This window comes from Lemur catta, chromosome X (genome assembly GCF_020740605.2).
Source record: "Lemur catta isolate mLemCat1 chromosome X, mLemCat1.pri, whole genome shotgun sequence".
Lineage (NCBI taxonomy): Eukaryota > Metazoa > Chordata > Mammalia > Primates > Lemuridae > Lemur > Lemur catta.
Genome location: NC_059155.1, coordinates 5,798,057 through 5,815,711, shown reverse-complemented (window position 1 = coordinate 5,815,711; position 17,655 = coordinate 5,798,057). Strand labels below are relative to the sequence as shown.

Here is a 17,655-nt window from a genome sequence, read left to right as displayed (position 1 = left end):
GTAGTTGATAATGTCCAAAAGGTGCTATATATGTTTACTGATTTCTTCAATAGTATCAATTACTGAGGCAGGATTGTGAAAATCTCCAACTATGATTGTGAAATTTTCTATTTCTCTCTTAATTTTTTAAATTTTTAAATATATTTTGAAACGGTTACTGGGTGCAAACACATTTACGAATTCTATGTGTTCCTAATTAATTGACCTTTATATCATTATCACCTTTTATTTTAGGTGATACTCTTTGTCTTTAACTCTACTTTGTCTGCTTTTAATATAGCCATCCTGACTTTCTTATGTTTACAATTTGCATGAGTAAACATAAGCACATCTCTTACTATCAAGCCATCTGAGTCTTTAAATTTAACTTATGTCTCTTCTAGGCAGCAAAAGCCTTGGTTTTTTAATCCATTCTGACAGTCTCTGCTTTTTCATTGGAGTTTAGGACATTTACATTTAATGTAATTTTTATGTGGTTGGATTTAGGTCTGTTTTTTTACTGTCTGTCTCATACATTTTCGCTCTTATGTTCACCCTTTCCTGCCTGGGTTCATCAAATATTTTTTAGAATTCCATTTTATTTATCTATTGCCTTTTTAGAAATACCGTTCTAAATTGATTTTTTGTGATTGCTCTAGACATTAAAATATATATATTCTTTACTTTTTACTGTCTACTTATGGCTTATATTGTACCACTTCACATAAATTTAAGAATCTTTTTTCACCATATTGATTCATTCCCTCTCCACCCCATCTTTTTATGCTGTGATTGTTGTATGTATTATATCTGTTATAAACCCTATAATGCACTATCATAATTTTTACTTTAAACTGTCATAACTATTATAAAGATTGTGTTCTTCATTTCTATCCAAAGATGATGGTTTCCCTACTCTTCCGAGAAGCGTTATCTTCGTAATTGCCACCAAAAGTCACCCAGTGAGGCATCATCTGGTGGGGTTTGAGAGACTGTAATCTATCCCACAGGTCATATGAAGTCTCTAAACATTCATAACTGTGAACAGACAAGAACCATAGAGGACGAATGGAGTAAGAAGAGCTAGCAAAGGACTCTGTGCAGAGCAGCCCCAGTTCTAAGAAGCAAACCAAGGGCCAGTGGTGTCCCTGAGCCTGGGCAGGGGAGCCCCTGAAGCAGCGCGCAATCAGACATCATCTGCAGAGACCCAGTCCATCGGGTGGGCCCTGCTTCCCACCTTGGCTTCAGACTCAGTTGGCAGTGTGGTGCATCTGACTGCTGGAGCTCAGGTAATGTGCCTGCAGCCCAGCTGCAAGGGAGGCTGGGCGAGCTCAGACCTGTCACTTTCTGCCCCTTTCATGGCAGGTGGACTTAACTTCATAAAGTGGGAACTTTCTGGAACAGAAAGATTGATTGGTGCCCGCCAGGTCCAACAGCATCCTGCTGCCCTTGGCATTAAACCCAACTCCTCCCCATCCCCGCAGGGCCCAAAAGGTCTCATCTTCTGCACCCTATGTCCCCAGTTTTCAGTACCACCGTGCCAAGCTCCAGCCCTTCCAAGGGCCAGGATACATGCTATGCTCTTGGCCTTGTTTAAAAACATTCATTAGGAGATCACTAGCATGAGACAGCTCCACTGCCTTGGAGTCTTGCGTAAGCAAACTGAAGTCCAACGTAAACACTAAAACAAAACGTAAGCTTAACCAATCAGAAACTGCCAACTCACCTCTGCCTAAGGACCTTCCACCAAGTCGTACCCAATAAGGCAAACACCTAGCTGTAGCCAACTGAGTATTTATTTACCTTGCTTCTGCATTCAGTCTCCGAAAGCCCGCTGCTCGCTGCTGCCATGGAGCTCTCCGAACCTCTTCGTTTTGCACACTGCCCAAAGCATGAACCCTTTAATGCTCGGCTAAACCTTGTCGAATCCATTTAGTCGAAAGCTTTTCTTGGAACAGGCTGCTACTCCCACTCGCAGCCTGGATGTCACCCCTTTGGAGAGCACACCCCCCTACACACACACCAGTGATGACAGGCCCCCTTTCATTGCCCCCCTCCCTGGCCTGCTCTTCTGTTCTTTGAGAGAAGTGTCACTTTACAGGTGGAGTTTGTATGGACATGTGTGTGCCCATCCTCCTAGAAGCCCCACAGGTGTCAAGAGATTTTGAGTTGCTCATTAAGTTGTTCTCATTACTTCATGGTAAATTTTTCAAGACTAAGATTTCTCAAATTTAAAAACATTTGGGGTTTTACAAAAACCCTATCACTCTAATATTGGCTTTCTCATCAGAGTGTTATTGGCCTTGTGGACAGGACTGTTCCTTGTTGCATGGCCCCACCGCATCCATCACACGCACTCAGCAGCCCTGAACCCCAGGCACTGCGTGCTGGTGGCACCTCCCCCAGTCTGGGAGACAGCCAGCATCATCTGCACGAATGTTTTAAAGCCCCAGGGAACAAGATGAGCCAAGTTTAAGGACCACTAAGACCTCAAAACATTACAACACACCTATAAAATATAAGAAATGCAGTCAGGCATGGTGGCTCACGCCTATAATCCTAGCACTCTGGGAGGCCAAGGCAGGACGATTGCTTGAGCTCAGGAGTGCGAGACCAGCCTGACCAAGCGCCAGACCCCGTCTCTACTAAAGATAGGAAAATTAGCCCAGTGGCATGGCAGACACCTGTAGTCCCAGCTACTTGGGAGGCTGAGGCAGGAGGATCAGGTGAGCTCAGGAGTCTTAGGATACAGTGAGCTATGAACATACCGCTTCATTCTAGCTGGGGGAACAGAGTGAGACTGTCTCAGAAAAATTGAAAAAAAAAAAGAAAGAAAGACAGAAAAGCCCTCATCATGTCATGTCATGTCCTGGTGGTCAAAGTGTTCACCCTCTCACTGGAGATGCCTCCCATGGTTGCTGAGCAGGGGTCTTACTTGTCCCCTCCACACCCCAACCATCCCCAGCGGACGCCCCCCTCAACGGCCCAGAGCAGAAACAAGATTCAGCTGGAACATGCAATGAAATTTATTGAACAGAAACATTTACTGCAACCACTGGAGAGAAGGGAATGACAACACAGACAGCAACTGATGACGGCCACTGGAGGCCACAGGTCCCAGGGTCCTCGTCCTGGGCTCCCTGGCCAGGTGCCTCCTCTGCCAGGTCCCCGCTGTGGCCCTCCTGCCATGAGCTTCCCTCCTGAGGGCCCCCGCATCTGCCCCTGGCCGGGACGCTGGACTCTGGCAACGTCCACTCCCTTCAGGGACCCCCTCCCGGCCCACCCGCTGGAGCGCGGCCCTGCCCTATGGCCGGCACAGGACAGTCACGGGACACTGGAAAACACAGCAGGACACACCCCACCACATCGAGGAAACTGAGTCACAAGGGACAGCAGGGGTGGACGTCAAAGCACAGCCCCCCGTCCGTCCCTGGTGCAGCTCTTCTCCCCGAGGTCACGGGGTGCGCGTCCCCGCCCCCCTCGTGGTCGTCCTTCCCGCTGCCTCCTGGGACTGTGCTCCGGGTCTCCGGGGAGGAGCTGCTCGGGTAAGAACACACACATCTCCGCGAGGACAAGCTGCGGTAGGCCTAAATCTACTCGGAGAAAGCAGAGGCTGAGCTCACGACACTGCACGACAGCGAGCAGAGCCCGGGCTGGCACCGAAGCCCACAGCACGTGCCCGGGGCCGAGAGGCGGCTGGCCGGGCAGGCCGGGACGTGGCCCCCGGGGCTGGCGCACACACAGCGGCTTTGCACAGGAACGGTGGCTGGTGGCCGGGGGGCGCGTGTGCTTGACACGTGGGTCGCTACGGGGCCTACACGGATAAGGGTGGGCCTCCCAGAACAGGGCTCGGCCTGTCCCGGGGACGGTGAACGGGGGGCCCCTCTGGGGAGGCCCAGGCAGCCGGCACCCTTGAGATGGCCTCTGTCCCGCTAAGGTCTCCCGGTCCAGTGTAGGTGGCAGACGTCTTCGGGTGCCCTCACCCAGGCCGCTCACGGGTGCTTCCAGGCCGGCTGCCCGAGTTGGCAGGGTTTGGGGCTGGGGCCAGGTGCGGTGGTGTCACGGCAGGGGCGCCTCTCCCCTCCCCGTTGGGTGGCAAACATGGTCATGTGGGATCACCAGGAAGGGCCGGGGATGGTGGCCGGGGCCCCTTGGGGGAGGTGGGAGGCCCGGGGGGCTTGGTTTGGGCTGGGCGGGCCCTTCCCTGGGCCCTGCCCTTGATACTTCCTCCCCCTGTCTCCATGGCGCTGCTGCCTGAGAGGGGAGGAGAGGAAGCCCCTGGGCCTTCTGAGCCTATTTTCCCGAGGAGGACTCGGGGTGGCTCGTGTCCCCAGCCCCGTCCTCGTTTTCCGACTCCTCTGGGATGGGTTTGAGCCCCTCCAGGGTGGGCTCCTCGGCCTCCTCGTCCCCTGCCTGGGCACGGCTCTCTGGCCCAGAGCCTGGACCTCCTGGGCCTGCCCCAGAAGCACTGCCCATCTGGGCTGGGGAGGGGCCCCCGGGGGCCTCAGTGGGTCCTGCCTGACCTAGGCCTTCGAGGCCTGCAGGGGCGGGATGGTGGTCATCCTCTTCCTCCTCCTCCTCCTCCTCCTCCTCTTCCTCTACCTCCTCCTCCTCCTCCTCCTCTTCCTCCTCCTCCACCTCCACCTCAACCTCCACCTCCTCCTTCTCCACCTTTTCATCCTCTGCCTTGGCGTTGGCTCTGGCAACAGCCTGGGCATCGGCTGGGGCACCCAACCCATCCCCCGCCGGGGCTCTCACGCTCCTGGCTAGACTGGCCTCCCATGCCTCAGACTCCCGAACCAGCCCCAGCATCTCCAGGAATGTAGGAGACCTCCCGACCATCCTCAGCTTCCTCAGCGCTTCATCCAGAGGCTCTATGAGGTTGGCTCTGGTGAGCACCTGCCTCAGGCGCACGTGGTCGAGGGAGGCTCTGGGCAGGGCCCCCTTCTCAATGGCTTTCTGCAGCAGGACTTCCAGCCGTAACACGAAAGCGGAGAGACGCTCGCCTGACTGCTGCTGAGCGGTCAAACACTTGACCCGGATCGTCGCCTGGGACTCGTTGTCTCCAAACACCTGGATCAGCGCCGCCAGGCAGTCCTGCGCTGTCCTGGCAGGGTTCTCCGCCAGGAGCCCGTGCACAAGCTGCAGGGCCGTCCCACGCAAGCCTTCCAGCAGCCTCCTCCTCCTCTCCCTTTCTGAGACCCCCTGCCACACATGCATCATGTCGGTGGTGTGGTCTAGCCAGGCCTCAAAGGACTCCTCCCCTGGGGCTGGCTGGTCCCTCCCGGAAAACACGCCCAGGCGCTGGTACCTCACGGTCTCCACCCAGGGCTGGACCGCCTCACTGACCGAGCGGAGCCAGCACACCCTGCGCAGCCCCAGGCCCAGGGCACCGGCCACGCTCTCCACCGTCTGCCCCTGTTGCTCCAGGAAGTGAAACACACGACCAAGAAACTCCTCGCCTGAGCAACGGGGCACAAAGACCACGGTCCAGGGGCCCCCGGTGCCCGGGATTTCCCTGGGGACCAAAGCATAGTTGACTTCCCGGTCAAGCTCGACCAGGGCCGCAGTGGCATTATCTTCCTCTCGAAACACTTTGCCCAGCACGGTAAAGTGGCCCATAGGCCACAGGGCGGCCTCCAGGGACTCCTGAAATTCGGCTTCGTCACAGTCCTCGGGGATGCCCAGGATGAGCAGGCCCCTGCGAGCGCTGACGCCCATCCACCTGCACCAGTCCTGCAGCATCGTCACCGCCATCGCCTGCAATTTCGGCCTGCGCGGGGCTGCTGCCAGGGGCAGGAAACGGTTCCCACCGCAGACCAGGGTGGCCCTGGGAGGGGAGTGAATTGGGGCGGGAGCCTAGGACTCGGGGAGAACGGCCCAGGTCTCCAGAGCCTGTGAATGCGAACCGGGCGAGCGCGAGGTTAATGCCCACCCCCCACCCCCACCCCCAGCCGCCCCTCCTCCCCCGGTGGGGCCTCTGCCGCCAAGCCCCGCCTCCGCCCCCCACCGGTCCCCGCGGGCCGGAGCCCCCTCCCCACACCACCCCTCGGCCCTCGCCCGCCGCCCCCCAGGCTGCCGCAGTCCTGCCTGCCGGGGCGGACGGAGGGCGGCGGAGGCTCCCGGGGCCCAGCGCCCCCTCCCCTCCCCGGGGCCGGTACCTTCTCCCGGGGCGGGGTCCCTCCTGGTCCGGGTCGCAGCGCGCAGGGCTCGGGGCTGCGCGGAGCGGCGGCGGGGTCGGGCGCCCCTCGATCCCCCGCTCTCCGTCGCTCCCTCTGCCTCTGTCGGCGCGGCACGTGGGCCAGTGCGCCGGCGCCTGCTCGCCACGGCTCTCTGCAGTGCGGACGCGGGGCGGGGGCGCGGCGGCCGTGGAGCGCGGACCCTCCGCGTCGCCCCGGAGACCGCCGGGCCATTGGCGCACGCGGGTCACGCGGCCGGGCTGCCGCCGCCGCCCCGGGCGCCCCAGGACCGCGGGTGACGTCACCTACTCCTCTCCCCGCCCCCCCTCGGGTCCTGCCACAGGTGGGACCCCTCCCCCCAACCCCCGGGGTCGGGGTCGGGGTCGGGGTCGGAGAGAGTCTGTACCCACGAGTCCCCGCGCCTTTGGCTCTCCCCGTGTTGTTCCCCCTCCTTCGGCCCCCGCCTTCGGCCCAGACCCAGCGCGGTCTCCCGCCCCCCTCTGGATGTGCCCTGGCTGGGGGGGGGGGCGGGGAGCCCACCAGCGAGCGGTCTGAGTGTGGGGTGTGCCCGCCAGTGCTGCCTTCCGGACAGGGGCAGGGGGGATGGGGTGGCTCTGGGGCTTCTTCACCTGCTCTCCCCCTCCCCACCCCCACCTGGGACTGGTTCTGTGGCTAGCCTGGGTGAGGGGAGGCAAGGAGCACCTGGTCCAGGTGTGATTCCCTGGAGTAGATGCCACGTGCGCTCCCCCCGCTCCCCCAGAGTCGGACATGTCGGCGCTGCCCATCTGGCTCCAGGGGACCACAGGCCTCGGCCGCCATGGGTACACCACGGGCCAACGGGCTTTGCTTTGCTGCCCCAGCGCCAGTGGCCAGCCCCAAGGAGGGTGACCCGGCCGGCACCCAGGTTTGTCAGGGTCTTTTCCATTCTGCTGCTTAGAGCCTAGCCCCTTGGGCCTGTATCTTACTGTGTGTCCTTGGGCAAGTCCTTAAGTCCTTGCCCCTTCTCAGAGATGGGATTTGGGTCTCTGCCTGAGTGTGTGAATGGAGAGGCAGTCCGCTGGGAGTGGGGTGCTCAATTTGTCCCCTGCCCCCTGTGCCCCGGCTGGCCTGATGGGCTCTGGGACGTTTTTCTCTTGGCCCTGAGGGCAGCATGGGTGTCGTACCTTCCCAGAGACCTCCACCTGTCTGGCCCCAGTCGGCCTTCCATAGGTCCTTCCCCTTTGCTCTGCTGCCTGAGCTACACACTGCAACCAGGCTCGAAAGAGAGCTCCAGTCCCTGCGGGTTTCACCACCCTGCACCTGACCCGTCACGGGAGTCCAGGGCCTTCTGAACAACATCTCCACCAGTCAGATGGCAAGCAGCTTCCCACGGGGGGGGGGGGTGTCACACCTCTGGGTGTTGTTCCCTAGCCCCCTTCTCTTTCCTTGCCTGGCATCCTCTTCGGCAGCTTGCTTTCCTCACTCAAGCTTCGCTCGTCAAAGTTTCCCCGCCAGGCGGCCCAGCTTGCTCCTGCTCCTGGCTGAATCACAGCCCCGGACTATTTGTCTACAACCCTACGGACGGGCATTCAGGCTGTTCCCAGTATTTGGCTGCTACAGACACTGCTGCCACCAGCACCTCGCGTGCCTGTCAGCAGGACAGGCTCTGGGATATACACCAAGAAGTGGCTCTGCTGGGACCTGGGCTGTGCCAGGCACTGCTAATCTGTTACCACCTGTGTTCCCTCCCACCGGTAGTGTGGGAGCGGTCCTGTGTGCCCCACAGCCTGAGCAGCCTTTGGTCTTGTCCAGCCCTGACCATTTCCCCCTCCCACGGGGAGAAACACTACCTCGTCACTGTGTGCCTTGCGTGTTCCTGATAGATAGTGAGGCTGGCCATCTTCTCCCAAGTCTATCGCCCGGTTCCCGGCTCCTCTTCTGTGAATCTCCTCTGCTCCTTTCCTCGTCATCCCAGAGAGGTGTGCTTGGCCTGTGTCTAGGAGAAAGTGCCTAGGGTCAAGGTCGAAGGCGTTCTCATCGTGTACACTCAGCCATTGCCCAGAAGCAGCTCACATTGGAGGTGGCCTCATAATCGGACTTTGGCTTGCCTGCATGGTTGTGAACGTTGTCAGAATTAAAATGGCATCACTTGTGTTAAAAGAGAGAGAGAGAGGGAGAGAGAGAGAGGCCTGACAAATGGAGCTGGGGAAGGCCATGAAGGGAGGATTTTCATGCACAAATGCCTGGTTAAAAAAAAACCTATCACAAAAGACTCTGCAAAAACTACAATCTTGCACAAAGGCCACTGCAATCTTACAAATACTTCTGCGAGGACGTCTGCCCAGCAACCGTCTGTCCAACCTCAGACTGAGGCCACCTGTGTTTCTGATCCTCGTAGCCAGGGATAATTATCTTAAAACGATTATGGGATCCTCCTCACTTTTCCTTTAAAAGCTTTTGTCTTCCTTTACTTCCCTGAGTACACACACGTAGTTTACCATGGTGCATGTATTCCCCTTGCGGTGCTCTATTCCCGAAGAAACATCCTTTTCTTTCAGAGAACCTCTCTCTGTTTGTTATTTCGGTTGACGTGGTCTTGCCCCCTAGGCTTTTCCACCTCCTGGGCGGTCAGGTCAACACTGGCTAAAGGAAGAAACATGTGTCTTCCGTCACAAACCAGCTTCCTAAATTGGCCTCACGTGTCTAACCACCCCATCCCGCCCAACCCCCAGGGCCAAGACAGCCCATCCCAATACAGGCAAACTGCTGCTCTTAATGTCCCCTGTGAGATTTTCAGTCTATTGAGCCCCTGACATTAGACCTGCCATGGCTTATACCACACGTTGTCCTCTTCCTTGGTTTTGGCCATGATTTTTCTGGAGCCCTTCCTCAGAGAGGGCACTCCCATGGGGAACGTATGAGGGGCTGGTGTCACCAGCGGGCCCAGCTGGCCTGCAGGCCGACTGTCAACTAATTTCCCCTGTTTTCAGCCTTGTCCCTTCCCACTCTTCTTCCTTCCGTACCTGCTGACTCCAAGTCCAGGGCTCTGCAGGATGCTCATCCCCTCCCACCTCTTACCCTCCCCAGGGCTGGGCTGTGACACCTCAACTGCCTTTCGTTTGTCACTTCTCTGCCCCCACTGTCTCCGCCTCTCCGTACAGTTGACTCTCCTTCCTTCTCTAAACTCTTTCTTTTCTCAGCTTCTGTGGGTACCACCCCCACCCCGTACCTTTGGACTGACTTCCTCCTTCTCAGCCTACCTGTCCATCCTGGGCCCTCCCTCCTCCTCCTCCTCCTCCTCCTCCTTGGCTCAAGCTCAGCGTGGTGGAGGTGGGTTCCCAGCCTCAGCCCTGGGACATTTTGGCACCTCTCACGAATGTTCTGTCTCTGGACGTGACCTCTCCCCCAAGCCCCACAGGTGCGCAGCAAACTGCCCCCTTGGATGCTGGAGTGCTCCGCCCCCCTCGGCATGCCCGCTGCTTCCCCAGGCTTCCCCGTCTCCCCAACAGGGCCACACCTTCCACCTGGTTGCCCAAGCAAAGATGCCAGCGTTCTTTCTCCCCTCTCCTTTTCTCCTCACCCCCAAATCCCACCTGTCATTGGATTCTGTCAGCCCTGGTCCATGACTGCTGCCCTTCTCCATGCCTCCACGGTCCTTGGCCCCATCTCCCGCTCTCTGGGGCTCCACTCTGGCCCCTCCTTACTCTACCTCCTCCCCCCACACACAGCAGCCAGGCTGATCTCTCTGCAACACCACCAGACCCTGCTCCTTCCCGGTGAGACATCCTCCCCACGGCTTCCCGTCTCCTTAGAGTAAACTCAAAGTCCCCGTCCTGGTCAACAGCCCCCCCCCCCCCCGGAGCTGGCTTCTCCTTATGCTCTTCGTGCCATGCCACCTGCTCCCAGCCCCCTCTCACCAGACTCCTGGAGAATTGGCCTTTTCACCTGGCCCAGCGGCACATGTGACTTGTTCCCACCTGCGGCCTTTGCCTTCCCTCCTCCCTCTGTGTGGGACAGCCTGCCCCAAGAACTTCCTGTGGTGGCCACCTCCTCCTCCTCCCCAACCCCGTGTCTCAGCTGAACAGTCCCCTCCTCCCATAGGCCCCCTCTGCCTGGCCACACCAATCAGAAGGAGACCCCAGAATCCCCTCCATTCACACCCTCAAGAGCAGTGCCAACTTGTGTGTCCTCACGAGACATATGCTGGCTTGGGTCTTTGCTTCTGAGCATCAGGGGCTCCCTTCCCAGATGGCAAGCTGGCACCCCAGGAGAAGGGGCCTTGCCCGTGTGTCTCAGTCCGTCTGTGCTGCTACAGCAGAATATATGAGGCTGGGTAATTTGTAAAGAACAGAAATTTATTCCTCACTGTTCTAGAGGCTGGGAAGTCCAAGATGAAGGCACCAGCAGGTTCCGTGTCTAGTGAGGGCCCGGCCTCTGCTTCCAAGATGGTGCCTTGTGGCTGTGCCCTCCGGAGTGGACGAACGCTTGTGTCCTCACATGACAGAAGGGACCAAAGGGCAAAAGGTGGGGGGAGGGGGGCTTACCTAGTTCTCTCCAGCCCTTTTACAAGGGACTCATCCCATCCATGAAGGCAGAGCCCTCATGGCCTAATCACATCCTAAAGGCCCCACCTCTTAGTACTATTGCATTGGGAATTAACTTTCAACATAAATCTCAGAGAGGACACAAGCATTCAAAGCGTAGCACCGTGTTTCCCACCCTGGGATCCCCAGCGCCTGGAACGGAGTCTGCCTCCCTGCCCAATTCCTACGGTGAAGTCCTAACCCGCAGTACCTCAGGACGTGACCTTATGTGGAGATAGACAGAGTCGCCGCAGATGTACTTAGATAGATCTCGGTGAGGTCATACTGGAGTAGGATGGGCCCCTGATCATCAATATGACTGGCGTCCTTATGAGAAGGGGACATTCGGACACACAGAGAGACATGCACACAGGGAGAACCCCATGTGAACACTGGAGTGATGCTGCCATGAGCCAAGTTATGCCTGAGGCCACCAGAAACTGGGAGCAAGGAATGGGACAGATTGTGTCTCAGAGCCTCCAGAAGCAACCACCCCTGCTCACACCCTCACCTGGGAAAGGTTCGATTCCCCTACAATTCGGATCCTTCTCCAGCTTGAGATGGAGTTCTTGTTAAGTATCAAAGTGTAAATTGTCCTAAGACCTTCAAGTATGTGTATTACTTTTTTAAAAATATAAATCTCAACGTAGAACTGCCTTAGGATCCATCTGTTACATTTCTAATATTTAAAGGAGAATGGAAACAAATGCCCGCAGGCATGCTCACAAAGGAAGCTTGCATCCTTTTATAGCCATTTCCCACTTCGATCCAAGCCACATGCTTGTGTGAGTGACAATGGAGAAGGGAGTTTCTGTGAATCCCTGCAGTGCGGGGCTCCACAGTAGTGAAAAGGCGTGCATTCCTCACCCTGGCAACCGCATGGATGTATCTCACAAACATCATGCTGAGGGACATCAGTGAGACACAGGGAGTGCTGGTGTGTGATTCCATATCCGTGAAATGCAAGAGCAGGAAGACTGATCTTTGGTGTGGGAAATTTAGAGGGTGATTCTCTCTGGGAGGTTCAGGTGACTGGGAATGAGCTTGAGTGTATTTTGTGGGAAGACGTAAATTTTCTGTATCATAATAGGGGTCTGGGTTAGTTACTGGCTATATGCAATTGTCAACATTCATTGAACTGTGCAGTCCAAAGAGAGTTGGCTGTTAAAGGAATTGTCTTCTTCGAGGCTGTGTCGCAGAGCACCTGGATTTCATTGTGCTTGCCTGAGGAAATAACCCCCCTATGTCCTCATCTGTCATTTGGAGCTACCCGCTTGTCTCATGGGGTGGCCACGAGAACCCCCCTGGAGAGTGTATGTCATAAAGGTTTGAAGACGTTTCTGCATTCATGTGCTGTGATAGCGTGTTTCTTCCATAGAACACCTGGTGGATAGATGGGTACCTCACCCCTATTTAGGCTCCACCTCTCTTAAGAGGCAGGGTGGATGGTCAGAGTGAGAACTGGTGAAGTGCAGGGATAGGGGAATCTCAGAGGCCTGTGTCAGAGAGACTGTGGGCACACCGATTTCCAGGCTGTGGGGCTGTGCTACTGCAAGGCAGTGGGGCCTGCTTTTCTCTGAGGCTTCTTTCTCTTTCTTCTTCTAGCTCTGCTTTCTCAGAATCCAGCCATTTCCTAGGAGAGCAGCCCAGGAGAGGAGGGCGGGCCTGTCTTTCCTACCGGCCACATCAATGCTTGGAGTGACAGCATTCCTGCCCAGTACCACACTGATCGGGCTGACAGAGTCTGATTCCGCCCTTTGGAGCTGGGCCCAGGCCAGTCCAACGGTCCCTCGGTGAGCTCTGAAGCCTCTGCCTACTTGTCCGTGGCTCTCCTTCATGGTCCCTCTCTCTCCTGATTGACCCATTTGACCTTGTTCAAATGCCTCCAGGGAGCCTGGGGTGAAGGAGATTCCTGTCCCTCCTGCTTGGGAAGGAAGAACATTAGGGAGGCTTCAGAGCTTTCCCCAAACAAAATGATGGCCCTAATTAATCATCCAAGAAGGAGTTACCCACTGCGTTCATTACAGTGTGTGCTGAACCCACGACTGCAGGCCAGAGCAGAAATAGACCCTGCTGTGACTGAGTGCACAGTCTAAGGGTAGACCACGAACCATCAGGACATTATCCCCCAAGCAAATGTACCAGATAAACTCTGCCTTATCCATCAAGGGAATCCACCTCCCCCCACCCCCACCCCCCAGTGTCCTAGTGTCCATTCAGGTGACAAGCAAAAGTTATTTATTTATTTATTTATTTATTTATTTTTAGTGACAGGGTCTCACTCTGTCACCCAGGCTGGAGTGCAGTGGTGTGATCATAGCTCACTGCAGCCTTAAACTCCTGGGCTCAAGGCATCCTCCCACCTCAGCATCCCAAGTAGCTGGGACTACAGGTGCGTGTCACCATCCCTGGCTAATTTTTGCATTTTTTTGTAGAGACAAGGTCTTGCTATGTTGCCCAGGCTGGTCTCAAATGCCTGGCCTTGAGCAGTCCTCCTTCCTTGGCCTCCCAACATGCTGGGATTACAGTTGTGAGCCATCATGCCCAGCCGCAAAATCTTTTTCTATGCATTTCCTTCAGCGAACAGATGCTACAGAGATGCAAAGGTTCAACAAGTATTTATTAAATGCTTGTTGCAGATCAGGTGCAGCTCTAGAGTTGAGAGATCTCAGCAGCGAGGGGGAGGTCCAAAGAGCACAAAGAGTGTAACTCTCGGCTCTTAAACTTCTATGTAGCCTGGCTAAGACAATCCTCTTGACAACCATGACTCTTGGTTGTTGGAGCTTGAAACAGAAAAGTGTCCCAACAAAATTCCAATAGAGTTTTTACAGAAATAGAAAAAACAATTCTAAAATACATAGAGAACCACAAAAGACCCCAAATAGCAAAAACAATCTTGAGAGAGAAAAACAAATTTGGAGGCACACCTCCCAAACTCCAACTGCATTACACAGCTATAGTAATCAAAACAGTATGATTCTCGCGGAAAAAGAGACGCATAGACCAATGGGAAAGAATTGAGAGCCCAGAAATAAATCCATCCTCAGCTAATTTTCTACAAGACTACCAAGAAGAGACAATGGAGAAAGGCTAGACAGTCTCTTCAATAAATGGTGTTGGGAAAACTGGATATCTACATGCAAAAGAATAAAATTGGATCTTTATGTTACATCATACACTCAAAATGGATTAAAGACTTACATGTAAGTCCTGAAACCATAACACTAGAAGAAAACATAGGGGGGACAAGCTACCTGATATTGGCCTGAGCAACAATTTTTTGATTATTATACCAAAAACTGAGGCAACAAAAGCAAAAATAGACAAACGGGATTATACCAAATTAAAAAGTTCCCGCACAGCAAAGGAAACAATCACTAAAATGAAAAAGCAGCCTTCTGATCGTGAGAAAATATTTGTGAAACATATCTCGTGAGGGGTTAATATCCAAAATAAGGAGCTCACACAACTCAAAAGCAAAAACAAACAGCAACTAAAAAACAAACAAAATAACCCCCCCTAAAATCCAATTAACCCAATTAGAAAATGGACAAAGGACCTCAATAGACATTTCTCAAAAGAAGACGTACGAATGGCCAATAGGTATATGGAAAGAGCAACATCACTAATCATCAGGGAAATGCAATCAAGACCACAATGTGATATCTGTGTGCTTGAGGGAATGAGAGAGCAGTGATTCTGGGTGCTGCCCTTTCACAGAGGACCACAACACAGGGCACAATTCTGCCAGTGCCCATGGAGGGAGCATTTAGATCAGCCCTGGACAGAGGGGCATCCTCTGCCCCAGTGGTAGGAACCTGAGTTCTGGCTAGTTCCACCACCAGCTAAGCAAAATGACCCTGGCCCTAGAATAAATTTGAGTGGAAGTCAGGCCACAAGGACTACAGTCATTGAGTAAGTCCTGGTGCTATGCTAGGCTAAGATCCAATGGACTTGTGGTGCACTTTACCCAGTGAGCCTCCCCTCCCCCAACTCTAGGCAGTGCAGCTCGGGAAGCGACTCTTTCCACTTGGAGAAAGGAAAGGGAAGAGTACAGAGGACTTTGTCTTGCAACCTGTGTACCAGCTCAGCCACAGTAAAGTAAAGGACCAAGCAGATTCCTGAAGCCCCTTGATTCCAGGCCCTAGCTCCTGGACAGTATGTCTAGACCCACCCTGGGCCAGAAGAGAACCCTGACGGGAAGGACCCAGTCCTGGCAGGAATCACCACCTTCTGACTAAAGAGCCTTTAGGCCTTGAATAAACATCAATGGTAGCCAGGCAGTATGCACCACTGGCCTTAGCCTAGACCCAGTACTATACTGGCTTCAGCTGTGACCCAAAGCAGTGTCAGCCATGGTGGCCATGGGGGGGCTTGTATCACCCCTCCCTGAACTCCATGTAGCCCAGCATGGAGAGTAAGGCTTTTGTTTGGGGAAAGTGAGGGAAGAAAGCAAGAGACTTTGCCTGGTAATCCAGAGAATTCTCCCAGATCTTCCCCAAGCTCACCAAGGCAGTAACTCTAGGAATCTTCAAGAGTTGCAGCATTACTGGGCTTGGGGTGCCCCCTAGTGCTGGTATGGCTGTAGTGGTTACGGGATTAGGTCACAACACTCAACTCCCTTTGAATACATGGAAAGCTTTCTCAAGAAGGATGGGTACGAGCAAGCCCAGACCTCAAAGATTAGTGAAGATACCTAACTCTTCCATGCCCAGACACTGACAGACATCCACAAGCATTGAGAACATCCAGGAAAACATGATCTCACTAAACGAACTAAATAAGGCTCCAGTGACCAATCCCAGAGTGATGGAGATATGTGGCCTTTCAGACAAAGAAGTCAAAATAACTGTTTTGAGGAAGCTCAACAAACTTCAAGATAACACAAAGAAGGAATTCAGAATACATTCAGAGAAATTTAACAAAGAGATTGAAATAATTTTAAAAATCAAGCAGAAATTGTGAAGCTGAAAATTTTAATTGACAAACTGAAAAATGCAGCAGAGTCTCTCAGCGGCAGAATTGATCAAGTAGAAGAAAGAATTAGTGAGCTCAAAGACAGGCTACATGAAAATACATAGAAGAGAAAAAATAAAAAGTAATATAAAAGAATAAAGCACACGTGCAAGATCTAGAAATAGCCTCAAAAGGGAAAATCTGAGTTACTGTCCTTAAAGAGGAGGTAGAGAGAGAGATCAGGGTAGAATGTTTATTTAAAGAAATAATAACAAGAACTTTCCAAACCCAGAGAAAGCTATCAATATTCAGGTACAAGAAAATCATAGAACACCAATGAGAGTCAACCCAAATAAAACTACCTCAAGGCATGTAATAATTAAACTCTCAAAAGTCAAGGATAGAGAAAGGATCTTAAAAGCAGCAAGACAAAAGAAACAAATAGCATATAAAGGAGCTCCAATACATCTGGCAGCAGACTTCTCAGTGGAAACCTTACAAGCCAGGAGATAGTGGCATAACATATTCAAAGTGCTGATGGAAAAAGCCTTGAATTTTAGACTATTAGATTCAGCAAAAATAGCCTTCAAACATGAAGGAGAAATAAAAACTTTCCCAGACAAACAAAGCTAAGGGACTTTGTCAATACCAGACCTATCCTATAATAAATGTTAAGAGAATTCTTCAATCCAAAATAAAAGGACATTAATGAATAATAAGAAATCATCTGAAGATATAAAACTCACTGGCAACAGTAAGTTACACAGACAAATACAGAAGACTTTAATGTTGTAATTATAGTGTGTAAACAACTCATGTCTTGAGTAGGAAGACTAAAATACAAACCTATCAAAAATAACAAATACAACAACTTTTTGAGAGAGATAGTTTAAAAAATATATAAATAGAAACAACAAAAAATCAAAAAGCAGAGAGATGGAGTTAAAGCGTAGAGGTTTTTTTTAGATTTTTCTTTGCTTCTTTGTTTATTTTTTGGTAACCAGAGTTAAGTTGTCATCAGTTTAAAATAATTGGTTATAATATGTTATTTACAAGTCTCATTGTAACCTCAAATCAAAAACCTATGACAAACACACAAAAAATAACAAGCAAGAAATTAAAACATGCTACCAGAGAAAATCACTTTTACACAAAGGAAGACAGGAAGGAAAGAAGAAAGAAAAAGAGAACCACAAAACAACCAGAAAACAAATAACAAAATGGCAGTTGTAAGTCCTTACTTATCAATAATAACATTGACTGTAAATGGACTAAATTCTCCAATCAAAAGACATACAATGGCTGAATGGATTAAAAACAAGACCCAACTATATTCTGTCTGCAAGAAACTTACTTCCCCTATAAAGACACACACAGATTGAAAATAAAGGGATGGACAAACATATTTCATGCAAATGACAACCAAAATAGAGCAAGAATAGCTATACTCATATCAGATAAAATGGATTCCAAGACAAAAACTGTAAAAAGAGACAAAGAAAATCATTATATAATGATAAAGGGGTCAATTAAGCAAGAGGATATAACAACTGTAAATATGTATTCACCCAACACTGGAGCACCCAAATAGATAAATCAAATATTATTAGAGTTAAGAGAGAGATAGACCCCAATACAATAACAGCTGGAGACCTCAACACCACACTTTCAGCATTGGACAGATCATCTAGACAGAAAACCAACAAAGAAACATTGGACTTAATCTTTCCTATAGACCAAATGGGCCTAATAATTATTTACAGAGCGTTTCATCCAGCAGCTACAGAATACACATTCTTCTCCCCAGCACATGGATCATTCTCAAGGATAGACCATATGTTAAGCAACAAAACACGTCTTTAAAAATCCAAAAACTTGAAAGCGTATCAAGTTTTTTTCTGACCACAATGGAATAAAACTAGAAATCAATAATAAGAGGAACTTTGGAAACTAGACAAACACATAGAAATTAAACAATG

The 17,655-nt window shown here is 52.0% G+C and overlaps 1 protein-coding gene across 1 annotated transcript; it reads right to left on the bottom strand.

Moving 5' to 3' along the window:
- Positions 1-2,989: 2,989 nt before the first annotated feature.
- PNMA6A (PNMA family member 6A) lies at positions 2,990-6,326 on the bottom strand. Its single transcript, XM_045538781.1, has 3 exons — positions 6,141-6,326; positions 4,630-5,874; positions 2,990-4,560 (listed from the first exon to the last, which is right to left on the bottom strand). Exons 2-3 carry the CDS (start codon positions 5,734-5,736, stop codon positions 4,273-4,275), a joined length of 1,395 nt encoding a protein of 464 aa, XP_045394737.1. The 5' UTR covers positions 5,737-5,874; positions 6,141-6,326; the 3' UTR covers positions 2,990-4,272.
- Between the last annotated feature and the right edge of the window lie 11,329 nt (positions 6,327-17,655).